Below are 26,775 nucleotides of genomic sequence, written 5' to 3'. Positions count from 1 at the left end.
ACCCATCTGGCTAGGTTTCCCCAGCCACTCTGGGCTGCTCCTAACAGAATATTAAAAATACAATAAAACATCAGACACTAAAAACTTCCCTAAACAGGGCTGCCTTCAGATGTCTTCAACCACCTGTGGTCTGAAGTTGGTTTTGCAAACCATAGTTCATGCTAACTGTGGTTTGCTGCAACCCAATTGTGTGCAGGGGGAGTAATTTTTGCAGCCACTGCTCTGCTTCGTAAGGCCACTGCACCTTAGAACTGGGAGAGCCACGCGGACAGAAGACAAGAGTTAACTAGTGCCTGTAAACGATGGTTTGTTTATAATATAATAAAAAATTATTATTTATACCCTGCCCATCTGGATGGGTTTCCCCAACCACTCTGGGTGACTTCCAACAAAATATTAAAAATATAATAAAACATCAGACATTAAAAACTTCCTTAAACAGGGCTGCCTTCAGATGTCTTCTAAAAGTCAGGTAGTTGTTTATTTCCTTGACATCTGACGGGAGGGCGTTCCACAGGGCAGGTGCCACTACCGAGAAGGCCCTCTGCCTGGTTCCCTGTAGCCTCACTTCTCACAGGGAGGGAACCACCAGAAGGCCCTCGGTGCTGGACCTCAGTGTCCGGGCTGAACGATGGGGGTGGAGACGCTCCTTCAGGTATACTGGGCTGAGGCCATTTAGGGCTTTCAAGGTCAGGATCAACACTTTGAATTGTGCCCGGAAACGTACTGGGAGCCAATGTAGGTCTTTCAGGACCAGTGTTATGTGGTCTTGGTGGCCGCTCCCAGTCACCAGTCTAACTGCCGCGTTCTGGATTAATTGCAGTTTCCGGGTCACCTTCAAAGGTAGCCCCACATAGAGCTCATTGAAGTAGTCCAAGCGGGAGATAACTAGAGCAGTCTGTGTACGCAATACTAAACCAGCTAAAGCAATGGCCTGATTCTGCATAAGACACCGTCTTATGTTCCTATTTAAATCAACCCATGCTTTCAAAGCCACGAGGACTAGAATCTTGCTTTATTTATTGGGAAAGGGGCTAAGTTCATTTGGGGTGGGGAAACCCTCTGAAACCCCAGAGACTGCCAGACAGTGCAGACAGGACTGAGCTAGATGGACTGATGATTTAACACAAAAACATAACCCTGGCCATCTGTTGGCTCAGCATGCAATGATCTTGGATGCTGTTATGGTCTGAGTTGAATAGGATCCAAAAGGCAGCAGTCTGATTGGTCCTAGAACAATAGGATTCAGAATGCAGCAGTCAGATTGGTCCTAGAACAATGCAGCAGTATGATTTGTCCGCAGGAGCCCTCCAATCCAGCTCCAGATGGAAGTGAATCCACAACCTGATTGGCCTACAGGAGAATCCCGGAATTAGCCAATCACGTGGGGCCCATTGTGTAAATAATGTATATAAAGCAGATATTGTGGGGGAACTTCCATTCCTCCTCACCACTATGAGCTGAATAAAGAGCATGAAATCCACTCTCGAGTATATTTCAGGTGCTCTGCTGGCACAGGGAGGGAGAAAGGACTGGTCACAGAATGTTGAAGGGCAGCGCAGGTTCCGAAAGCAAAGTGCGAGGTCAGTTTGGCTGGGTGGGAGAGGGTGGCAGGAGGGCACTTGTGAAACAGCCCAGATCTTAGGGGGTGGGTGAGTCTGCTTGCAGCCAGCTCATCTGATTGTTCAAAGAAAAAGGAGCCCGGATGCGGTTGTGTGAAGGATAACTATCTCTTTATTTACATCTCATCAAAATAGGAACATGCAAGCACATCACGGCATTGACTAAAGGGATAACAGGAGGCGATCCACTCCCTGCAACCAGAAACGTTCTTATGCTCTTCACGTGGCAAATATCCCCCCCTTCCCCCACCAAAGGACCCCCCCCCCAACTCCTCCTAAAATAATGATAAATAACTGAGATTGGAGGGTGCTAACCAAATGAATTAGACGCTGAAAGCCGGCAGGGAATGATTCATTGATTTTAAAAAAGAGACAATGTCCTGGATGAGAAGGAGGGAGGAAGTTAAGACCCAGGTGCTCATAAGCCATGCCATGGCTGCTGGGATTCAAGTTTCTAGACCTGATGGAGGTAAGCTTGGCAATGAACAGGAACCTCTGGGTGAAGAGATGGGGCAGGACTTTGCAGACCTTCTCTCAACTGACAGGAAGCAGAAGCAAATTGATGTGTGCAGACGAATGGATAATAAGCAAAAGTACTAGGAATTGGCTTGATCAAATGCACGAGGTGTGAAATTCAGATTCTCGTGGTGCTTCGTTTGAGTGATGTCTGTGTCCTTCTGAATTTGGGGCCCTTCGCACAGATTGGTGCAGTTATAACAGTGCCTGGCTTGGATTGGGTCCCTGCACATGTATATGAGGTGTCTCTTTGTTCTGGTACATACACCCCAGTCAGTACGCCCAACTGTATACAAGCCAAAGTCTCAAAGCAGCAGACCTGCAGCAGACTGCTCAGGCTGCAGGATTTACTCCTCGCTCCAGACTTCCCAGTTGACACGAGAGGGGGGCAACCCTTGCTGATTCCTCGCTCTAGCTTCCAACAAAAGTTTATCCTTCTGCCCCATGGCTCACTGAGTGTGTATGTGTGTGTGCTTATAGTAGTCAATCGCTCCCGATACAGACACTCCCAGAGGAGTCTGCCTCCAATAAAGAGGGGACTCTCCACCAGGAACAGCGACTCAGAAAGAGCAGCAACAGGCATACTCCAGCAAGCTCCTCTTGGGAGTGTTTAATTCTTAATTTTAGCAGACCAAATCTGCTAAATCCTTTGGGGAGATGTAGAATTGTGCCTCCGGATTTCATAGCAGCGTAGAATCGATGAGTTGGAAGGGCTGTGTGCCCCCAGCCCCCTCCAACTGAATTTTGAAAACCTGCCCCTGTTACGCGCTTGTCTCAATCCCAGCTTAACCTACAGCGTCTGAGTCATTTGGTCCGTGTCCCTCCCGGGTGACACTAGTTATAAATTAATCCCTCCTGCTTTCAGGCCCAGAGAAAGCAGCCTGGTACCCTTCTAGACATTAATAAAGGATCCTTGATCTCCATCAGCGGACTCCGGCTCCACACAGCGGCCTTTTCGCCGGGTCACCCTGCGGTTGCGGTGAAATTTGGCGTAGCAGCGTAGGCCTAAATTGGGAGAGAGGGGGAGGCCTTGAGTGAGGAGAACGGCAAATTTGTGATGAGGAAAATTCAACGTTCCCTCACCCCAAGGAGAAATCAACTTTCTCCCGAGGAAAACAAAAACAGATTTTTACCCCTGATATTGAATATTTAAAAGGTCTAACTGGATATCTAATTTCCAGTCAATAAATCAAATGCATCATTCCCTCCCCTCCACACATTTTTTATCCTCACAACCCCCCTGCAAGGTAGACCAGTCTGAAAGTGAGGCTGACAGGCCTAAGCAGGTGCCTCTGTGGCTGCGCTGGCCCTGCCTTGTTCTCGGTCTCTGATGGCAACTCCTCACTCATCTGAGCACCCCATAGGAGAGGCTTGCTCCCCAGTGCTCCCCCCTTCTTGTTATTATTTTATTTTGACTAATAATAATAATAATAATAATTTATTATTTATACCCCACCCATCTGGCTGGGCCTCCCCAGCCACTCTGGGTGGCTTCCAACAAAATATTGAAATACAGTAATGCATCAAACATTAAAAGCTTCCCTAAACAGGGCTGCCTTCAGATGTCTTCTAAAAGTTTGGTAGTTATTTTTCTCTTTGACATCTGAAGGGAGGGCATTCCACACGGTGGGCGCCACTACCAAGAAGGCCCTCTGCCTGGTTCCCTGTAACTTGGCTTCTTGCAGCGAGGGAACCACCAGAAGGCCCTTGGAGCTGGACCTCAGTGTCCGGGCAGAAAGGTAGTATTAATCATAAATAAATGAGAATAAAAATGTGCGCCCCACCACTGAGACCATTCCATTGTAACTAGCCAACCTCCCAAAATTTCAACACCTCTTGCGATGGTTTGATCCCTTCCCGTTTTAACAGTATGAATTCGACAAACACCTTCCACATCTCCTCGAAATAATTTCTCCTGCATATTCCCCGTCTTACCTTAATGACACATGTTATTTTATCATTCATAGCTACATCCCACACCTCTTTATACAGTGGAACCTCGTGTTGTGGACGTAATCCGTGACGGAGGCACGTCCGCAACCCCGGTGCGATTTGGCGCTTTTGCGCATGCATGAATGGCAAAACCCAGAAGTAACCCGTTCCAGTACTTCCAGGTTTCCCGCGGTCCGCAACCCGAAAACACATAACCTGAAGCGTCCGTAAAATGAGGTATGACTGTACCATCATTCCATTTTATATTCTGCTTGCCCCTTCCGCTTCCTAGCTATCATAATGCATGCAGCTGTCAATAAATTTGTGAGCAAGTCCTTCATAGCATGCGAACCTTCGATCCCATCGTAAATTGATAATAATGCTACCTCTAGACCAGGCAAAGGCAAACTCGGCCCTCTAGATGTTTTGGGACTACAATTCCCATCATCCCTGAACACTGGTCCTGTTAGCTAGGGATGATGGGAGTCGTAGTCCTAAAAGATCTGGAGGGCCGAGTTTGCCTATGCCTGCTCTAGAACACAGTGATTTCTGTTATCTCCTTAAACACCCTATGCCAGAAAAATTTACACCCCCACCACACTTAAACATAATTCCCGGTTTCCTGGCGCTCCCCAGTGCTGTGTCACTGGGGAGGGGGACAGCTTCAACCCTCTCCCACCAGGCAAGCGTCAGCCCTCACCTTCTGTGCACATACAGTCATCGTAGCATTTGTTGTTAAGGCCGCGGTTGTGGGGTTTGCAAAGGTGCTCCCGTAGATCACAGCAACATCCTGCCAATGCAAGAAGGGAAGAAGTTAAGAAGCATCCAAACTCTCTTCTCTAGCGGACCACAGTGTTATGGGTTTTTTTGGGGGGGAGGGGGTCAGTCTGGATGACCTCTGAGGATCCCTGCCAAAGGGATCTCTGGCCTCAACCAGAGCCAGGGCATTTTTGGCTGTGGCCCCGATCTGGTGGAGCGCTCTGTCACAAGAGACTAGGGCCCTGCAGGGCCTGCAAGACAGAGTTGTTCCACCAGGCCTTTGGCTGAAGGAGGATATCCTTCAGTAATCCTCACAGAACTCTAGCCCAATGGTTGCCATTTGATTTTGAATTGATTTTAGAATATCGATTTTAGAATGCTGTGTTACTTTTATTGCTGTTAGCTGCTCTGGGCCCGGCTTCGGCTGGGGAGGCTGGGATATAAATACAATTATTATTACTACTACTATTATTATTATTATTATTATTATTATTATTATTATTATTATTATCAAAGTTGTGATCCTGCGTATGGGAGACTACAATCTACAGGAGAATTGGTCCAGGTCTGGTCAAGATAATGAATAGCTTTAGCAGCTCAGCTAAGTACCCACCACTTGCATCTCAAAAGAGTGGGCTCTGTTGCCATGGAGACAAATAGCTGGGCCTTTCCCTACCTCACCTGTATCCTAAGATGGAGAACAACAGGCCAAGGGGGACTGTGATTCGCGTAAGAGTTTTTTTGGCCAGTGCTGGAAGCTGGAGACACAGAAATGTCTTGCTCCATGCCGTACTTGGGGTGCTCCCCTGGAAACCTAACGGGGAAGCAAGAATCTTTTGGGCTTGTTAATGCCATTAGCTCTTCCATCCCAAGCCCAGGTTGCAGGTGTAAATAAAGCCATATATCTCAAGACACCACAGTCTCCGTCAACAAGGAACCCCCTCAATGCCTGAAGTTTGGGATCATCCACAACGATATAGTCACAGACTCCTGGGTACTATCGTTTGTTAAGAGTGCTGGGAACCTCTATGAGGGGTAAACTACAGTTCCCAGGGTGCTTTGGGGGGAGTCATGTGCTTCAAATGAGCCATGGTGTGGATGTCTTTGCTCTTCTGGATTGGTTGAGGAGGGGCAGGGCCTGCACTGCTCAAGACACCACATACAATTCTGCTTGCCTCCACCGGCGCTAGTCCTCATGAAAGCTGCTGCTCACCTGGGAGGCAGTCGAGGTGATGGTCGCAGGACTCTCCCTCGGCGGGGGTGGTTTCGTTGCCCCCGTTCTTACCACGCTGTTTGTCTAGCGGGGGAGAAAGCGAGAAAGGATGAGAAGGGGGGGGGTAAAGGTAAAGGTAAAGGGACCCCTGACCATTAGGTCCAGTCATGACCGACTCTGGGGTTGCGGCGCTCATCTCGCTTTACTGGCCGAGGGAGCTGGCGTACAGCTTCCAGGTCATATGGCCAGCATGACTAAGCCGCTTCTGACGAACCAGAGCAGCGCATTGTAACACCGTTTACCTTCCCGCTGGAGCGGTACCTATTTATCTACTTGCACTGGTGTGCTTTCGAACTGCTAGGTGGGCAGGAGCAGGGACCGAGCAACGGGAGCTCACCCCATCACAGGGATTCGAACCGCTGACCTTCTGATCGGCAAGTCCTAGGCTCTGTGGTTTAACCCACAGCGCCACCCGCGTCCCAAGGGGGGGGGTAGTGGAGTATAAAGACCTGCGTTTTACATGGGTAGGATTCCCATCCATTGCCCCACCCACTTTTGCCTCTTGCCACACCCACTTTTCATTCTGGCCCCACCCACTGCCGGGAAATGAGCCCAGGAAGGTTGTTCACAAACGTATGAGACCCTCAGGCCTGGTTGCAATTCCGCAAAAAACTAATCTTTTAGCATCGATAGTATACTTTGGAACTCCCTGCCTATTGATGTTAGGCAGGTGCCTCCACTGTACGTCTGGCCAGCTGGTGTGTGTTTTAATCCGGTTTTTAGCTTATTGTCGAGTTTAATTATTTTTGGGAAGGTTTCCCATAGTTGTTTTTGAGTACAGTGGTACCTTGGTTCTCAAACGCCTTGGTTCTCAAATGCCTTGGTACTCAAACGCCTTGGTTCCCAAACGCCGAAAACCTGGAAGTAAGTATTCCGGTTTTCGAATGTTTTTCAGAAGCCGAATGTCCGATGCGGTTGTCAGCTATTGTTTCTGGGGCGCCTGCACCAATCAGAAGCCATGCCTTGGTTTTCGAACATTTTGGAAGTCAAACGGACTTCCGGAACGGATTAAGTTTGAGAACCAAGGTACCATTGTATTTGGCACTTTTGTTTTTGCTATTTATTTTGCTTTTTTTAAAAAAAGGCTTTTTCGGTTCATTTGTTTTTGTGACTGTGTGGAACCCAGTTCAGCTACTGATTGATTGATTGACTGACTGACTGACTGACTGACTGACTGCGGAAATGGATAAAAGCCCCCCATCCAAACAATGACTATCATCAGTGCAGGTAAGGAAAAAAAACTAATTTTAAATTTTATCACCTACAATACTGTCTCATTTATTTTATAGTACATTGATTATGGCTTTCATTTTATGGATCAATGGTCTCGTTAAATAGTAAAATTCATGTTAAAACTGCTGTTTTATGGGTTGTTTTTAAAAGTCTGGAAAAGATGAATCCGTTTTGCATTACTTTCTATGGGAAAGCACCCCTTGGTTTTGGAACAGACTTCCGGAACGGATTAAGTTTGAGAACCAAGGTACCACCATATGGGTGTTTATTGTTTTATTCTTTCCGTAAACTGCTTCGAGGGTGTTTTTGGTGTGTGTGTTTTTTAAAAGCAATCAAGCGGCATAAAAATTTTGTGAAATAAATAACCTGGAGTCCCCTAGGGATCGGGACCTTCTGAGCTACACCCCCACCCACCCCGCCAAAAGGAGATGATAAAACAGGACACACCTTTCTTCCGGATTGAAGGCCACATATCCGGCCGGAGATCTTCGTAGTCAGTCCAGTCAAAGAGCGTCATGTCCAGGGTGGGCATAACGTCGCCTTCCTGCCTGACTCGCACCCGAGGCCGGGCGGACGTTGCGTGGAGGGCAGGGGGCTCCTCGGTGGATGTCTTTACCGTGGAGCCCAGGAAGGAGGTGGGAGGCAAGCCGGCCGAAGACCCCTCCCCGCCGTGAAGGGTCTGAAGCTGCTCCTCAAAGCTTTCGGGTTTCTTGTACAGGGCGCTTGGACCCGGGTCAGAAGCTTTTCCTGCAGGGGGTTGAGAGTGCGAAATCAGAGCGAAAAGAACAATTGGACGGAGAAAAGGTTATTCTCTCTCTCTCGTAGCGCAAGAACCCGATGGCATCCCGTTATTCTTTTTATTACTTGATAAATTTCTATTCCACCCTCCATCCGAGCATCACAGGGCAGTTTACAATATAAATGCACAAAAATACATAACGCCGTAATGAGAGAAAATAATAAGGCCCTTCCTGCGTTGAAGTTGAATGTTGGAAGGTTCAGGACAGGAGGGGGGGGAATACTTTTCCAGTTAAACTGTGGAACTCCCTCCTGCAGGAGGCAGCAATGGCCATCCGCTTGGATGGCTTTAAAATAATAATAATAACAATAATAATAACAATAATTTATTTGTATCTCGCCCTCCCCGGCCAAAGCCGGGCTCAGAACAGCTAACATCATATTAGCAGAGTCTGTAACCTGAAGCATATGTAACCTGAAGTGTATGTAACCTGAGGTACCACTGTACAGCATTAAATATTAAAAACTTCCCTAAAGAGGCAACCCTCCATCACCCCTCGAAGGATACCTCTGTGCTGCCTCAACCTGTCTCTCCGGCTGTGTCGCCTGTGGTCACGGTTCTGCTTCTTCACCCGTTCGGACCCAGGGGCATGGTTTTCCTGCTCAGGATACGGAAACTCAAAGCCCAGGAAAACGTCCTTTTGCCGGAGGCCCGCCGGCCGGTCCGTCCGCCCCGGGTCGTCGACCGATGCCGGCCGGCTCAGCACCCGCAGGCCGGGCCCCTCCCTGCCCCCTCTGGGCGCCGGCATGCCATAATGGGCCCGGTCGTGTTTGCCCAGGCCGCCATGCCCGCGGTGGTGCGCCGTGGTCCTTATCATCGGGTGCGGCCAGGCCTCCCGGCTCGGGAAGCTGTTGCCGACCTCAGGGAGGCTGGGAGGTGCGGCGGGCCCGGGGTCGAGGGAGTCCGTGGGGCAGACGGTCAGGAGGCAGAAGGCAAAGATGGTGGAGGCAGAGGAGGAGGCGGTGCAGGCCATGCTTCCAGGTGCCTCACCTGTAACGGAAGAAGCAGGGTGTCAATTTGCGGTTCCCCAATTGCATTTATTTCCCACCGGTACACCTGTTCAACATCAACTTCATTGGACTGGTCATGTTGTGCGGGTGCCTGATGATCGTCTTCCAAAGCAACTGCTCTATTCCGAATTTCAAATGGAAAGCATAATGCCAGGAGAAGAAACAGACGCAGGTATAGCAAGAGAAGATCAGAAAATATTCCTCTATGCCACAGGAGCGGCAAGGATCTTAATTGCTAAAAACTGGAAAAAAGAGACTGTGCCAACAAAAAAGGAATGGCAAGACAAACTGTTAGAGTATATTGAACTGGCTAGATTAACAGAGGCAATTAGAGATCATACTAGACAAGAATTTCAAAAAGCATGGGGAAAATGCAGAAAATACTTCACAAAACAGTGCCCTAAAATTCATACCTGGACTTGTTTCGATTAATGTCTGCAGGAGACTTTGCGGATATTTAAGTTATAATTAGAAAAATCTTAATAAAAGGAAACAGCTTATAAGAAGTAAATAAGGATGCCAGAAACAAGATAAAGGAAGTCTTTTATTTGGTTGTTTGTATTGTTGTAAATTATGCTTGTTGTTTGTTAGGTTTGTGTCTGATGGGGGTGGATTTCTGTGTTGGGGGGTGGGGGGTTTGTGTTATGTTGTAAATAAAATTTCCAATAAAAAATTATTTAAAAAGGGAAAGCATAATGCCAATGGATACAAAAGAGGTTTAAAGACTCTCTCAAGGCAATTCTTTAAAAATGTAGTATGAACACCGACAACTGGGGAACACTGGCCTGCGAGTGCTCCACTTGGAGAACAGCCTTTACCAAAGGTGTCATGGGCTTTGAAGACACTCGAACTCAGAGAAATGTGCTAGGAGGAAGGCACACTTGGCAAACCCTCACTGTGATCAACCTACGTCCCCACTGTGGAAGGACAAGTGGATCCAGAATCGGCCTCCACGGTCACTTACGGACTCACTGTTAAAACCGTGTTCATGGAAGACAATCTGACTTGGCTACGAGGGATCGCCAAAGAAGAAGACACCCGTCAGCTCAGGACACACAAGCCTTCTGGAGCACGATTTCTGTTCTCATCCTGAAGCAAAATTCTTAACCTGAAGCACTATTTCTGGGTTAGCAGACTGCGGGAGGCAGTGGAAGACAGAAGTGCCTGGCATGCTCTGGTCCATGGGGTCACGAAGAGTCGGACACGACTAAACGACTAAACAACAACAACAACAGTTCCCATAATTATTTTCCTGGTGGAAAAAATTGGACACAGACACAAGCAGAAACACACACACTTGGAATGCTGCGTCTGCTTTCCTGCACCCAAGAATCAGGGGCAAAGGCGACCCCAGAATGCTTTCATGTGCAAATGAAGGCCATTAATCAACCCAGCGTCTCCCTGTCATAGAAGAGTGACCCTGTGTGCGCAGGGGTGCCTTCCAATAATGCACTGCCGCACGCCAGCTGTTGCGCCCTGCCACATCAGGGCTGTCCTGCCAGATCTGGTTGGCACTCCCGGCCTGCCTGTGCTGCACAGCTGGCTTGCCTTCAGTGGAAAAAAGTCAGGAAGTTGAAGATGCTGAAGCAGATGGCGAACAGGTGGCCACCCGACTTGTCACTCACGCATCCAACCTTGGAGCGAAAAATAAAACTCCAGAGGGAAAATCCCTGGCCTTCCCAAAATCGAAAGCCTAGCGATAATCAACCTGTGCCTGGACACGCTGATGGAATGAGCCTCCAAATGACGACAAATGCCTTGCATTTAGAAATCTGGTATAAATGCATTGCACTTAAAAATCTAACGTAAATGCCTCACATTTAGAAATCTAATATTTCAGGGAGAAGGGTTCAAACTTAGCAGAATCCCTCCGCTGCTATTTACAGTGGTACCTTGGGTTACATGCGCTTCAGGTTACAGACTCCGCTAACCCAGAAATATTACCTCGGGTTAAGAACTTTGCTTCAGGATGAGAACAGAAATCGTGCTCCGGCAGCGCGGCAGCAGCAGGAGGCCCCATTAGCTAAAGTGGTGCTTCAGGTTAAGAACAGTTTCAGGTTAAAAATGGACCTCCAGAACAAATTAAGTACGTAACCAGAGATACCACTGTATTTACTTACGGTGTTGATATACTGTTTCATCATTGGCATTTGCAAGCAGTGTGCATCAGAAAAACCATACAGAGTAACACAAGAAGATCACCATGAAACAAACGTTACCTTCAAACACCTACTGGAATACAAAAGCCTTTGTTGTATGCCTGGTGTGCAGATAGGAAGTTGCCTGCCTAATCTCATGGGGGTGGGAGTTCCGCAGGCTTTGGGCATAAAACAATGAATGCCCAGCTTCTGGTCATTACGAGCCATGCAACCAAGCCATATGGGACCGCCTGTAGACTTCCCCCAGGATTTCAGTGATAGGGTAGGGATATAAGTTGTTAAAGGTAAAGGTAAAGGGACCCCTGATCATTAGGTCCAGTCGTGGCCGACTCTGGGGTTGCGGCGCTCATCTCGCTTTATTGGCCGAGGGAGCCGGCATACAGCTTCCGAGTCATGTGGCCAGCATGACTAACCCGCTTCTGGTGAACCAGAGCAGCGCACGGAAACGCCGTTTACCTTCCCGCTAGAGCGGTACCTATTTATCTACTTGCACTTTGATGTGCTTTCAAACTGCTAGGTTGGCAGGAGCAGGGACCGAGCAACGGGAGCTCACCCCGGTCGGATTCGAACAGCCGACCTTCTGATCAGCAAGTCCTAGGCTCTGTGGTTTAAACCACAGCACTACCCGCATCCCTATAAGTTGTTAAGGGCCTCATAAATTAATGCGAGCATTAGCTTTGGAGCCCTGGAGTTATATGCTCTCAATAGCTTACCCTATCTACAGTCTAGCTGCAGAATTTTGCACAAGCTGCGGCTTCCAGTCTAAGTCCAAGGGCAGCCCCACACAGAACACATTGCAGTAGTCAAGCCTATGTACCTACCTGAACCTTAAGGAGGCCTTTCTCTGTGTTGATCTCCATCACTCTGAAGTCCAGAGCGAGTTTTGGGTGGCGGCGTCCCTAGCTATGGAATGCCCCACCTAGCAGAGCCCACAGAGACACGAGCGCTGCCAGTTTTAAGACTTTTCTGTCCTCCCAGACCTATTTTTTAAAACGTTAGCCTCTGTTGTACTTCTGGTGGTTTTTCATTCCTGTATTTGATGGTGATTTTTCTCCCGCCTGGTTGCCTAGAGAGGCGTTCTAGTGCACCATAGGCGACCAGCCAAGTTGCAATTTCCCTCGGCTCGAGTTTTTCTGTGAAAATTGACAGATCACAGTGGAAGCAACGCCTTGCCCTGAAAGGAAATTGGGGGGGGGGGGGGCGTTGTCAGCCAACACGTTAATGGCAGCCAAGTAAATGTTCCAGGATTTCTCCTCCACCAGAAACGACGTGTTAAAAAAAAGAAAGAAAGAATCGAAAATGACGGAAACCAGATTGGCATCTGTTACTTCACCAAGGCCAAAGAAACAGAGGAACATTATCAACAGCAAAAAACAAGTTGTATCAGCACACACACACCCCGCACGTTCTTCCACAAAGCCCCTTTTCTACAAAGATATATCCGAAGGAAGAATTAGATTCTGTGATGGGCGATCACAGTGGCTGGCTCCATGCCGTTGTCTTCCCTGATCATCTCACATGCCTGCAGCAGAAAACTTTGGTGGAATAGCAGCAGGGGCTGGTGCAGGTGCAGATTTGGCCCTCCAGGCCTAACTGCTTGGCCCTTCTCACTCCAGGCCACACCACTTTCCAGTCCGGTTTTGAAACCTCCTAGAGCAGAGGTTTTCAACCTTTTTGGGCCCACAGCTCCCTTAACCAACTACATTATTTCTGCGGCACCCTTGTGGTGCTTCAGAAGCCTAGTTATGTCACACCTTGCCTGTTTTTAATTCTGAAAGTTAAATTGTTGTAAGCTGGCCCAGGACCTTTTGGTGAAGCACAGGTAAAAAGGTAAAGGACCCCTGGATGGTTAAGTCCAGTCAAAGGCGACTATGGGGTAGCGGCACTCATCTCACTTTCAGGCCAAGGGAGCTGGTGTTTGTCCACAAACAGCTTTCTGGGTCATGTGGTCAGCAGGATTAAACTGCTTCTGGCGCAACAGAACACCATGACGGAAACCAGAGTGCACAGAAATGCCATTTTCCACTGAGCCTCTTGGGCTTGTGGATCAGATGGTCGGTGGTTCGAATCTCCCCGATGGGGTGAGCTACCGTTGCTCTGTCCCAGCTCCTCCTAACCTAGCAGTTCAAAAGCACACCAGTGCAAGTAGATAAATAGGTACTGCTGCAGCGGAAAGGTAAATGGCAGATAAAAATGTATTATTAATATTAATAATTTTATTATTTATACCCTGCCCATCTTGTTGGGTTGCCCCAGCCACTCTGGGCAGTTTCCAACACATATTAAAAATATAATAAAACACCAAACATTAAAAGCTTCCCTATACAGGGCCGCCTTCAGATATCTTTTAAAAGTCAAATAGTTGTTTCTCTCCTTGATGAATCTGATCAGAGGACTTTCCTCAGGGACGGTGCCACTGCTGAGAAGGCCCTGTGCCTGGTTCCCTATAACCTCACTTCTCACAACGAGGGAACCGCCAGAAGGCCCTTGGAGCTGGATCTCAGTGTCCGGGCCGAACGAGGGGGGTGGAGATGCTCCTTTAGTACTAACACTAATTATAATTAATTCCAATCATAATATAATCTCTAAACTCATCTGCTCTTTTCCCAAGCCACATCTGAAAACAATAAAATGTTTTAGAATTCATCTATAATCGGGGAAATTATGCCTAATTCGAGATTTTGACAAACGCTAGAACTTCCAGGCACTTTTAATATGATTTGGCTCCTTTTCTTACATATACAACGGAACCATCTTTATGAAGCATCCCATGCCTGTGGCAAATCTGGAGCTATACTGTACTTGATAATCCAATAACACCGATAGTCTTTCCTTGGACTTTTGTTACTTTAGCCCATGTGAAACTGCTTAATCATAGAATTATTGAATCACAGAATTGTAAAGTTGGAAGGGGACCCTAAGGATCATCTAGTCCAACCCCTTGCAATGCAGGAATAAGCAGCTGCCCCATACGGGGATCGAACCTGCAACCTTGGAGTTCTCAGCACCATACTCTGACCAACTGAGCTACCCAGCCTCTATTTTATACTTTGGGTTTTTTCGTCTTTTACTTTTCAGCTGTTCTCTCGGTTCTATATACATTCCATAATGAAAAATTTAAAAAAATCTTTGAGCGCCACCCACAAATAAAACATAATAATGAATAGTGCAACCTCTGGGTCCACCCGCCCTTTCCCCAAGCCGGATCATCAAAGAACCAAGCATGCTTAAAAACTGGGCCAGTTGCACCAGCCAAGACTTATTATCCTCCCCACCCCCACCCCTTAAAAATATCCCACTGTGGCGTATATATATTTGCACAAAGCCGCTTGGCAATCCATCAAGCGAGTTGGCATTTTCGCCGGGCCGGAGGAACAGGTGCGGCGTCGTGCTGGCTGCGCTTTCTCCACGGCGCCCGGGCGAGGGAAGCTTGCGCGCGTCCTTGGGGAAGCGCATTTGAAAGGGGAGAGAGAGAAAGAGCCAGAGCTTGTGCTGAAAAGACGGAGGGAGCCCTCCCCATTTTTATATTTTCCAAAGCGATGAGAGGAAGGAGTCCACCTCCCTCCCTCCCTCCCAGTCCCCCGGGTCCCCCCATTGCGCGTCCGAGGCGACTCCCCAATGCGCCACCAGCGGCCGCGCCGTCCGTGCCAAAAACTCCAGGCGCGTCAATGGGACTTGGCAGGGGCGCGCCGGATGATGGACGAGCGTCTCGGAAGCGCCCGTCGGGCCCCGCGCGCACCAGCAGCCGGGCGGCGAGGAGGTTCCCGCAGGAAGGCGGCAAGAGCAGGCGAGACGGGGTCCCATTGTGCCGGGCTCAATGCGGCGAGCCTGCCCCGCTGCGCCGGCCTCCATCTGCTCGCTGCGCTCCCGGGCCTGGGAGAGACGGGACATGTTTGGAGAGCTCCCGGGACCCCGCCGAGCGCGCGAGGCCTCGGCGCCCCCAGTCCGCTGGCTTTGCAAACTTCCCAAGAGCAGAGAAGAAAAGCGCCCCCTAAGGATCCATTGGAAGCCCCTCTTCTTCTTCTTCTTCTTCTTCTTTTCTGGGGACTGGTCTATTATATCCCACCCCCGACCGTTTCCTGCGCATTCAGCCTGCTCTGAAAGCCGAGGTCGCCCCCTTTGCTTCAACCAGCCTCTCTGTCTTTTAAATTCCTTGCCAACTCCGGCAATTCGTTCTTCACAAACGGCCCACCAAGGACTCCGGACAAGCGCGTATCCTTTCCAACTTGGGGGGCGTCCCCAACTTCCCTTTCAAGAACAGAAGAAAAACGCGACTGGATCAGGCCCACCGCCCATCTAGTCCGGCGTCCTGTTCTCACAGTGGCCAACCTATTTATAATAATATTTTATTATTTATACCCCGCCCTTCTGGCTGGGTTTCCCCAGCCACTCTGGGTGGCTATTTCTCCCAATCTGGTCATGAATGTACGGCTGATTCTCCTTTTGTCTTATGTTTTTTATTTCATTCCAACTCTTCGCATACCACTTAACACTGCCGTTCTCTTTTGCTTGTATACGGTAATTTTTTCTCTTTTGCCTGTATAATTTTTTATTAATTTTTTCAAGCATTTTCACAATAATCTTCATACCCAATGGTTCCATAAATTGACTTTCCACCCCTACTTCTGCAGAGTTTTTCCTGAAACCTTTTCTACTGCATTATATCTCGATCTATTACACAAAGTTTCCCCCAGATAAAGGAAAACAATAGAAATACTTAACTGACCAATCACATCGGTTCTGCCCCCCCCCCAACAAAAACCCTGGCTACGCCCATATTTATTTTTATATTTTACTTTTTATTTCATGTGATTGATATAACTTCCAAGCGGTTTTCAAAGAATACAAAAATTAACTAGTAAAAATACCAGTTTAACAGTAAAAAAATTAATTAAAACCAACAGTAAAAAAGAAGAAGAGAAAAACACATTGGCAGCTATGTGTCTGGATAAATGTAAAGGGACCCCTGACCATTAGGTCCAGTCGTGACCGACTCTGGGGTTGCAGCGCTCATCTTGCTTTATTGGCCGAGGGAGCCGGCGTACAGCTTCCGGGTCATGTGGCCAGCAGGACTAAGCCGCTTCTGGCGAACCAGAGCAGCGCACGGAAACGTTTACCTTCCTGCTGGAGCAGTACCTATTTATCTACTTACACTTTGATGTGCTTTCGAACTGCTAGGTTGGCAGGAGCAGGGACCAAGCAATGGGAGCTCACCCCGTCGTGAGGATTCGAACCGCCGACCTTCTGATCGGCAAGCCCTAGGCTGTGTGGTTTAACCCACAGTGCCATAGGTGTTCCTAAAGGAAAATATTTTAAGCGTACAGCAAAAGGATCTGCCTGGTGTCAACAGGCAGGGAGTTCTACAATTGCCACACTGAAATATCTATTTCTTATAATAGCCGAATGAGTATTATGTGGTACCTTTAAAAGTTCCGGTACTGCAAATCAAAGTGGTCGAGTGCGCAACAGATATAGGGCAACGCATGAAAGTAAACCAGCCCCAATATGTTAAGGGCTTTGTCTACTAATAGGAAGACATTGAACTTGGCCGAGTGCATATCTCTGAGCTGAAAGAGCCTCACTCCTGTCAGCAACTGGGCGGGGGTGTCCTGCACCAACTGCAGTTTCCCAGCATTGGAATTTAATATCAACCTACTGGAGAGACGAAGGGACGTGGTTGGCGCTGTGAGTTAAACCACAGAGCCTAGGACTTGCCGATCAGAAGGTGGGCGGTTCGAATCCCCGCCACGGGGTGAGCACCCGTTGCTCGTTCCCAGCTTCTGCCAACCTAGCAGTTTGAAAGCACATCAAAGCGCAAGTAGATAAATAGGTACCTCTCCGACGGGAAGGTAAACGGCGTTTCCGTCGGCTGCTCTGGTTCGCCAGAAGCGGCTTAGTCATGCTGGCCACATGACCCGGAAGCTGTACGCCGGCTCCCTTGGCCAATAAAGCGAGATGAGCGCCGCAACCCCAGAGTCGGCCACGACTGGACCTAATGGTCAGGGGTCCCTTTACCTTTTACTGGAGAGACAAAGTGACTTTGATACGATGACTTCTTCTGGAGAACAAGATTGTGGGTAGATTCAGCTTGAAATGCAATGAAATTGACAAGCTGAACTCCGGTGGATCATGCAAGTCAATTCAAATGAGATAATGTGCAAATGAGAAGAGAAGACTCCCTGGAAAAGACCCTGATGTTGGGAAAGATGGAGGGCACAAGGAGAAGGGGACGACAGAGGATGAGATGGTTGGACAGTGTTCTCGAAGCTACCAGCATGAGTTTGACCGAGGCTGCGGGAGGCAGTGGAAGACAGGAGTGCCTGGCGTGCTCTGGTCCAGGGGGTCATGAAGAGTCGGAGACGACTAAATGACTAAACAACAAATGTTCAAATGCGGGAAACCAAGAGGCTGTGTTGCCTGCAATCACACCTGTTTTCCTATTTTAATAGATCTGTATTATCCACATGTATTTGATGTGCCAATGTCAGGGTGCGGTCATTCATCGTTTGCTCTTCTGCAACATTTGGGGCTGCATTACACACCACACATTTAAAGAACACCCAAACACCCAAGAGTGAATCCTGGGAGATGTAGATTATCCCTTACAGAACTACATATGCAGCACACTAAATAAACTAGAGTTTCCCAGGTGGGAGAAGGAATATGCTTTGAGAACATAAGACGAGCCTGTTGGATCAGGCTAGTGGCCCATTGAATCCAGCATTCTATTCTCACAGAGGCCAACCAGGTGCCTTTAGGAAACTTTCCCAGGCACAACACAACAATTGGCGAGCCACAGTGCATTATAGGAAGGCACACCCCAGCCGCCCCTATAAGCAGGGCTGCTCTTCTACGGCAGGAAGATGCTGAGTTGATTAATGGCCTTCATCTGCACATTAAAGCATTCTGGGGCTGCCTTTGCACATTCTTCTTGGGTGCAGAAAAGCAGACTCGGCATTCCGCTCCCAGAAAAAGAATTAGGGGAATAATAACAATAACAATAAGAGCAACAATAACTCTGGGCGGCTCCCAACAGAATATTAAAAACATGATAAAACATCAAACTTTAAAAACTTCTCTAAACAGGGCTGCTTTCAGATGTCTTCTAAAAATCAGATAGTGGATTATTTCCTTGACATCTGATGGGAGGGTGTTCCCATAGGCGCCGACTCCATGGGGCCTGAGGGGGCTCGAGCCCCCTCAAAAAAATTTTGGGGGGGGCTCAGCCCCCCCAATAATCTCGGGCGCCCTTCCAGCAGAGCGCCGCCGCCGTCCCCCGCCTCCTCCCCACCTGCTCCCTCGCCAGCCAGCCAGCCAGCCGCGCGCCCTAGTCGGAGAGCCCCGGCCGTCCCCCGCAAGATTAGGGAATCCCCGGGGGCGGGGGCTCCTGCCTCGCTGCTTCGCAGCACCACCGCCACTGCCAAGGCACTGCCGGGGGGAATTTCCTTCCTCCTGGCCCCCGCGAGAACAGGGGAATCCCGACTGGCCACACCTCCCAGCCAGCCGATTGGCTGGCTGGGGGGCGTGGCTTGCCCTATTTAGGGCCGGAGCCACTTTATTTGCATATTCATGAGCTTATTTATTATTCATGAGCTTTCCCGGGCCCCCCCAATATTTTTTATAAGTCCGCGTCCCTGGGTGTTCCACAAGGAGGGCACCACTACCGAGAAGGCCCTCTGCCTGCTTCCCTGTAGCTTCACTTCTCGCAGGGAGGGAACCGCCAGAAGGCCCTCGGAGCTGGATCACAGTGTCCGGGCAGAAGGATGGAGTTGGAGACGCTCCTTTGGGTATACTGGGCTGAGGCCGTTTAGGGCTTTAAAGGTCAGCACCAACACTTTGAATTGTGCTTGGAAACACACTTTACCCACCCACCCCTCCACAGAGCTACAATGCACAGAACCTTGAACAATCTATGGTTCCCAGTTGGGGGAAGGAATGTGATTTTAGAAGCTAAGTATCGGCTGCTGGATCAGGCCAATGGCCCATCTAGTCCAGCATCCTGTTCTCAGTGTGGCCCGATGGGAAAGCCACAAGCAAGAGCCGAGCACAAGAGTTGTCTCCCTTCCTGTGGCTTCCAGCAATTGGTATTCAGAAGCATTACTGCCTCCGACCATGGTAAGGTAAAGATCAAGGACCCCTGGATGGTTAAGTCCAGTCAAAGGCGACTATGGGGTTGTGGCGCTCATCTCGCTTTCAGGGCGAGGGGGCCGGCATTTGTCCACAGACAGCTTTCTGGGTCATGTGGCCAGCAGGACTAAACCGTTTCTGGTGCAACAGGACACCGTGACAGAAGCCAGCGCGCACGGAAATGCTGTTTACCTTCCCGTCACAGCTGTACCTATTTATCTACTTGCACTGGTGTGCTTTCGAACTGCTTGATTGGCAGGAGCTGGGACAGAGCAATGGGAGCTCAACCCATCGCGGGGATTCGAACCGCCGACCTTCTGATGGGCAAGCCCAAGAGGCTCAGTGGTTTACATAGCGCCACCCATGGAGACCCAGCATAGCCATTGTGGCTAGTAGACATATTGTCCTCCAATAATTTGTCCAGTCCTCTTTTGTAGCCATCCACGTTGGTGGCCATCACGGCCTCTTGGGGGAGCAAGTTGCAATGGGTGAACAAGTCCCTCCACATATGGGAGATGATCAGCCTGGCACCTGAATCTTATCTCAACCCTGGCAATGGAACGAAACCCTTCACCACACCCAAAGGCAAACAGGCTAGCTTAGGGGCCACAGGCCAGGTTGTATCACACAACACACAGAGCGCTCTGTCCTCCTACAAAGGGGAACAGTTGGCTGGGGGGCCCTTAGGAGTAGGGCTGGGCGATAATCCAGTTTTCAACATTGTGATATATCACCCAGTTAAACATCACAATATACCAAAATACAGTGGTACCTTGGTTATTGCCTGTTGTCTTTGTCCAGCTGGACCATAAAGAAGGCTGATCGCCGAAGAATTGATGTTTTGAATTATGGTGCTGGAGGAGACTCTTAAGAGTCCCATGGACTGCAAGAAGATCAAACCTCTCCATTCTGAAGGAAATCAGCCCTGAGTGCTCACTGGAAGGACAGATCCTGAAGCTGAGGCTCCAATACTTTGGCTACCTCATGAGAAGAGAAGACTCCCTGGAAAAGACCCTGATGTTGGGAAAGATGGAGGGCACAAGGAGAAGGGGACAACAGAGGACGAGATGGTTGGACAGTGTTCGCGAAGCTACAAACATGAGTTTCACCACAATGTGGGAGACAATGGAAGACAGGAGTGCCTGGCGTGCTCTGGTCCATGGGGTCACAAAGAGTCAGACACGACTAAACAACAACAACCTTGGTTATTGAACTTAATCTGTTCTGGAAGTCCGTTCGACTTCCAAAACCATTTGAAAACCGAGGTGCGGCTTCTGATTGACTGCAGGAACTTCCTGCACTCAAGCGGAAGCTGTGTTGGATGTTTGGCTTCCGAAAAACGTTCAAAAACTGGAACACTTACTTCTGGGTTTTCGGTGTTTGGAAGCCGATTTGTTCGACAACTAAGCCGTTCAAGAACCAAAGTACCACTGTACGTCTAAAATAAGGATGGAGCTCTGAAGAGGCATATGCTGGCTTCATGGTTTTCCCCGCATTGTGATTTTTTGCCATTGTCCGCTCTTATGATTTGCAGGAGGCAAGGGAGAGCTGAGCCAGCAGAGTTAACAAGGGCTGCGGGAATCAAGAGAAGATTTGGTTTTCCCCCACATTTGCATAGCATGCACGTCATGCTTCGCAATACATTGCCAGGCCAAAAATTATGAAACTGATATCATGATATGGACTTCAAACCTCATTCACATCTGATGTCAGGACTCCATGACAATGGAGTTGGGGAACAATGATGGGGAACGGCACACAGAGTCAAATGTGGGTGGGGCGGCAGGGCAGGGCAAGGCGGCAACCCTGGTTCACTTTGAGCAGCAAAATGGGACACGCTAGCCCAGATCTGGAGGTTCCCCATCCCTCTCTAGGACAAGAATGGGAAGGCTGCATCCCTCCAGGACTTACTGTACTGCAACTCCCATCAGCCCTGCCCGTTGGTCGTGCTGGCTGCGTCTGATGGGAGTTGGAGTCCACCGAGTCCTGGAGGGCACCAGGTTGGGGAAGCCTGAGTTGAAGAATGGAAAGTTGGTTTGGTATGGCTGGCTGGGCTCTGAAATGTTTGATGCTCACCATCCCTAGACCACACAGTACACTTCCAGTACAGTGTACTAATGCCAGTGTCCTGGAAGATCATCAGATCATCAGTGACGAAGCAATGGTTCTTCAACATCAACTTCGTTGGACTGGTCATGTTGTGTGCCTGATTATCGTCTTCCAAAGCTACTACTCTACTCTGAACTTCAAAATGAAAAGCGTAATACTGGTGGTCAACAAAAGAGGTTTAAGGCTCTCTCAAGACAAATCTTAAGAAGTGTAGTATAAACACTGACAACTGGGAAACCCTGGACTGCGAGCGCTCCAGTTGGAGAACAGCCTTTATCAAAGATGTCATGGGCTTTGAAGACGCTCAAACTCAGGACGGAAGTGAGAAACATGCTAAGAGGAAGGCACGCTTGGCAAACCCTCACTGTGATCAACTCCCACCCAGAAACCTATGTCCCCACTGTGGAAGGACGTGTGGATCCAGAATTGGCGCCCGCAGTCACTTACAGACTCACTGTTAAAAATGTGTTTATGGAAGACAATCTTACTTGGCTACGAGGGATACCAAAGAAGAAGAAGACCAGACAGCAGACCACAGTTAAGCCCCTGGGCCAGGGGTAGGGAACCTTTGGTCCTTTGACTGTTGCTGAACTATAGGCAGGGCTGTCCTAATGTCCTAAGACATTTTGGCACCCGAGGCTAACCACAGAATACTGCCCACCCACCCCTGCCAGGGAAGAAGTGGTGAGTGAAGATGTACATCAGGACCAAGGAGATAATTAAAATCTACATCAGGGCCAATTGGGAACTAGGGTTGAAGGAGACCAGTAGCGCCCCCTATTTGCCAAGAGGCTGTAGAGGCTGCATTGCGGGGGCAGATCTCACCTCCAAGGATTGTGTTTCAGTTGTCAGCTGAGGAATGGCCCCAGAGGCCAAATTTTCTGCCTCTGTGGATCCTGCCCCCCAAGGCAGTCGCCTCTCCTTGTCTCATGAGTGACTCTCATAATCCCTGGGCATTGGCCATGCTAGCTGAGGCTGATGGGAGTTGTAGTTCAGCCACATCTGAAGGACCCAAGATTCCCCACACCTGCTCTGAACCATGAATTAATAAACCATGGTTAAGCATTCTGTGTGAACCAATCCGTTAAGCAGAAATCCGTTAAGCCTTAACTATTAAGAATTCCAGAATCTCTGCCGTCTTTCTTTGCAAATTTAATCCGCACCAGTGGAGCACCATGATTCTTTTCTCTCCCTCTTTTTAGTATATCATGCAAGACTGATGTATGCCCAACACAAGATCTCCTCTGGTGGATTTTGCTATCGGTTTCTGACTCCCACTCGTTTTAACAGCTACAGGAAAATGACTTTTCCCACCTCAATTAGGCTGCTGAGATGAAGACAGCTCACCAGGAGGGGGTCTGTGTCTGAAAGGATTGCAAGTTCAGTCCTGAAAATAAATCCCTAGGCTCTGAGTGTGCTCAGAAGTACTCTGATTTGTTTATTTTTTTAATTAAGAGTATGTCTCTTGCACCCAGCTCCAGTTGGTAGGTTTTGGGGGGTCCCAATATAAACTAGAGTAGATCTGACAAGCCTGAAATCTTACCGTTCCTGACCTAAGGAATCCCCATTGACATTTCTTCTTGCATTTCAAATGTCCCTTGTGGCAAAACATTGGGAACATTAATTTTGAATGGTGCATCTTAGTTTTTTTATATTTTTAAATCCTAATAGGATTCATGCCTAGGTCCAAAGTGTGGGATTCCCTGATGCCTTTCATTTTATAATTTGGACAATTTTGTACCACTTAATGACAGCTGTCTCTATGTACAGGACACTCAGTGAAACAAACAAAATGAGTTATAACTCTCATATCTACATTCAATTAAAAAGCCGTATTAGAAGGAGAATCTTGCATTTTTAAGTACTCACCCCTAATATTTTATTTTGTGCAGAGAAAAGTCAACATTTAAAGAAGTGTACTGCGCTGACGATATTTATGATTGGTTTCAACTGGATGTGTGTGTGCATGTAATCTTCTGGATTTTGAAATGTATGGGAGTTAATGAGCAAATTTTTACTCCTTATAGCCCCCTTTTCCTCCAGCCCCCACCCAAAAATAATCCAACAAGCCCCCAAAAAAGTCTCATCACAAAGATGCAATCATATTTCTAATCAAACCATCTCAACTGGAGATTCTGTGATGAAAGGACTCTTAAACGGAAGAGGCAAGACTCTCGATACGTATAACAGCCACTTCATGTCCGTATCATTAAAAAAAAGGGGGGGGGCATCTTCCAAAGATGGGGTCGCTAATACTTCCCTCCTCTGAAACTGACCTATTGCCACTTTTACAAGTTCCCGTCTGCAGCATGAAACATTTCATAAACACACACATTTTACTCTCTTTCAAACTGCAGCCGCGCTCAATCTAGGAAACCTTTTTGGCACAAACTCCAGAGATCCAGAATTATCCCTTGGAGACAAATTGGCTCAGCTGAGCAGAAAATAGGGCTGGGGGGGAGAGAGAAAAAGAGAGTGAAACAGACCCCCTCCCCATGCAAAAGCTCTGAAATGTGTCTTTGTCTCAGTTCTCCAAGGAAATGGGGTGTCCCTGTTCAGGGGGGGGGGGGGGGTGGAGCTATTCCAAAAGAAAGGGACTGGATCTTTGCTATTTCATTTTATTTGACTTGAAAAGTGTCCAGGGTTGGGGATTTGTGGGTGAAGGCGTTTGGCCACAGTCCAGGGAGGAACGGAGGCAACTTCCACCTCGTGCCTTAATTGCTTTATGAAATTATGGGTTGGTAACGGATCCAAGATAAGCAGCCTGTAACCCTGAATTTAAGACTACTATTGGTAACGAGGGTCTTATTCCCCACCAACTCCCGAGGCTCCCCATCTAAAGCAAACCTCAGCAAGTTACTTCATATGTCAAGATTTGTTCACCGTCTGTCGTTTTTAAAAATACACACGCGTCCCAGGGAGCTGCACAATAGCAAGAAGTGTGTGTTAAAACCTCGTTCACATCCCACACAACATATACGTATGTGCAGTTTGAAGCCAACACAGAAAAAAGTCGAATTTAAATTACATGAAAACTGGAGCGACTCAAGAGCAAACTGATATGTACAAGGATCTAGGCTGCTAGAATTATAACGTGCAAATGGGAAGCTGGAGACTTGCTCTGCCTCCGGGGGGGGGGGGGGCTGTTAGTTCCTACTCAGAGTAGACCCACTGAACTCCATCAAGATGACGAGCTTGAGTCCATTCATGGGTCTGCTCAAAGTGCAACTTGGTTGGCTTACGATCTGTTGGACCTAAGGCAGCGATGCCCATTAATTTCTGTCTACTCTGAGTAGGGCATCTGCACCATTCACATGCCCTAGATACACATCCTACCGTGGATTGGGAGCGGGGAGGGGAGAAATTGATACGGATAAATAGGTTATATATAGGTTATATATATATAACACCTCACTTCCGTGGTACCTTCTGGATTTCTCATTCTCAAAAAGCCCCAAATCTCCTATCATCTATCTATCTACTGTATCTATCTATATCTATCTATCTATCTATCTATCTATCTATCTATCTATCTATCATCTATCTCTATCATCTATCATCTATCATCTATCTATCCCTATCTATCATCTATCTATCTATCTATCTATCTATCTATCTATCTATCTATCTATCTATCTATCATCTAAGCGACTTACGAAAACATTTATTTCATAAAATTTATATACCGCTTGCTCGCTTTAAAAATCCCCGACGACTCCTCACATGTCTAAAATGACTACCTTATGGGGAGATAATCCGAACATTATTTAAAATTCTATGCCAGAACCCTCACCTTTTTAAGAATAAAGAACCCAAGGGCAGCTTAGGAAAGGCATCCAGCCACCAAATATTCCCCCTGTTCAAAAATTTAAAAAATCTTTTGCTCGGAGCGAAGTCTGGGGAGATAAAGAGTTCCCAGCACGCGCCAGGCTGCCGCGCAGATGCCGCGGTAGATGCGCGCGTGCGGAGCTTACCTGCTTGCTGCTAAGCCAGCGCTGGGAGGCAGCTCGGCTGGTCCAACGCGGCGCTGCTTTCTCCTGAAACCCGAAGTGCTGAACGGGAGGGAGAGGGGAAAATAGAGGGGAGGGGAGAGAGGGGTTGGGCTTAGGAATATTCCCCCCCCCCTTCTTAAAAAAAAGTGAGGTGCGGGGGGTTTTCAAGAGCAGGGGGAAAACTGGGAGGACTTTTTCTAAAGCTCCCAGACTTAGAAAGAAACAGTGTTTGAGAAGGCGCATGCTTTGCTGGGGAGAGGGGTGTGGTTGTGTGTGTGTGTGTGTGTGTGTGTGTGTGTACGATTAGGAGGGGAAGTGATGGATTTCTATGAATTGCAAAGAGGAGAAGGCGCGCTCCCGTCGCCAGGCGCGCCCACCCCCCCACCCCCCCCGGAGCAGTGCCGGGGAGCCGCTGCTCGGTCTACAGACAAATGCACACTGACACAAAGGAGACAAAGGGAACTGGTACCCAGTAGCCTAGATGTTTTAAAAAGGCGACAGTCCAGCAATTATATGTAATATTCTCTCTCCCAGGGAGATGACGGGAGTGGGGGAGAATTGGCTTGCTGTGGGGTGGGAGAGAGAGGGGGAGTCTAGCCTGGCGCTCCTTTCCCCCTGGGTGGTGGTAGGGGGTCGTTTTCTCTCCCCCTCTGCACCTCCATCATCTTCATCCCGCCTTCCTCCTAGAGGATTGTGGGAAACTCCCAAAGAGTAAATTGATGCCTTTGAGGCGGGGAGAGGGGTAATGACAGCGAGACCCAGACTCCTGCTGAGTTGGTTAAAACGATTCTCTTTCCTCTTTCCACGCACACTCCCCTACCTCTGCCCAGGAGAATAGAGGGGAGGGGTCTCCACCTGGGTCTCCCGCCTCTAGATCGACTTTATTCATTGTGAAAACTGATGACACCCTTGCTACCAGTTATGTGCATCGGGGTTTTTTTCCTTCGCTGTTCCGTGGTTTTTCAGCTTTGCTAAATCAATTCTAAACCCGCTTAGCATTCAAAAAATAAAATAAAAACTAAGCGAGGTGCAATAGGCAACAAAAAGAAAATATAAATGGTGTTCGCTTTTCCCTGTTCAGCTTTATGACCCCCCCCCCACTTTTGTTATAACTAACAATACCCCCCGCAAAAACATAACACTTCTAAACTGCTCCACATTAAAAAATATATAGATTAATCAATATACTGTGTACGATATTCAGCCAGGAGAAACCCCAACACCTGCTATGACAACGCTGATAC

General features: G+C 48.3%; 1 protein-coding gene across 2 annotated transcripts; it reads right to left on the bottom strand.

Annotated features, from left to right (window-relative positions):
* Positions 1 to 1,711: 1,711 nt before the first annotated feature.
* Positions 1,712 to 26,214, bottom strand: DRAXIN (dorsal inhibitory axon guidance protein). 2 transcript variants are annotated; one of them, XM_028741482.2, is made up of 7 exons: positions 25,514 to 26,214; positions 12,125 to 12,477; positions 8,642 to 9,124; positions 7,783 to 8,082; positions 6,043 to 6,126; positions 4,771 to 4,860; positions 1,712 to 3,143 (listed from the first exon to the last, which is right to left on the bottom strand). In XM_028741482.2, the coding sequence occupies exons 3-7, from the start codon at positions 9,105 to 9,107 to the stop codon at positions 3,031 to 3,033; spliced, it is 1,053 nt and encodes a 350-aa protein (XP_028597315.2). In that variant the 5' UTR covers positions 9,108 to 9,124; positions 12,125 to 12,477; positions 25,514 to 26,214; the 3' UTR covers positions 1,712 to 3,030. The 2 variants fall into 2 exon arrangements, with proteins under 2 accessions (XP_028597315.2, XP_028597314.2); XM_028741481.2 differs by lacking the exon at positions 12,125 to 12,477 and having other exon boundaries at positions 25,514 to 26,213.
* Positions 26,215 to 26,775: the final 561 nt, after the last annotated feature.

This window comes from Podarcis muralis, chromosome 7 (genome assembly GCF_964188315.1).
Source record: "Podarcis muralis chromosome 7, rPodMur119.hap1.1, whole genome shotgun sequence".
Lineage (NCBI taxonomy): Eukaryota > Metazoa > Chordata > Lepidosauria > Squamata > Lacertidae > Podarcis > Podarcis muralis.
The sequence above is the reverse complement of the archived record's forward strand: the minus strand, read 5'-3'. Positions and strand labels throughout refer to the sequence as shown.

Excerpts from the sequence above, each read along its gene's own strand:
- DRAXIN (XM_028741482.2), bottom strand. The coding sequence starts at position 9,107 with ATGGCCTGCACCGCCTCCTCCTCTGCCTCCACCATCTTTGCCTTCTGC. Across the intron at positions 8,083-8,641 it reads CAGGTTGAGGCAGCACAGAG|GAAAAGCTTCTGACCCGGGT; the intron begins GTATCCTTCGAG and ends AACCCCCTGCAG. Across the intron at positions 4,861-6,042 it reads TCACCTCGACTGCCTCCCAG|GATGTTGCTGTGATCTACGG; the intron begins GTGAGCAGCAGC and ends TTGCATTGGCAG.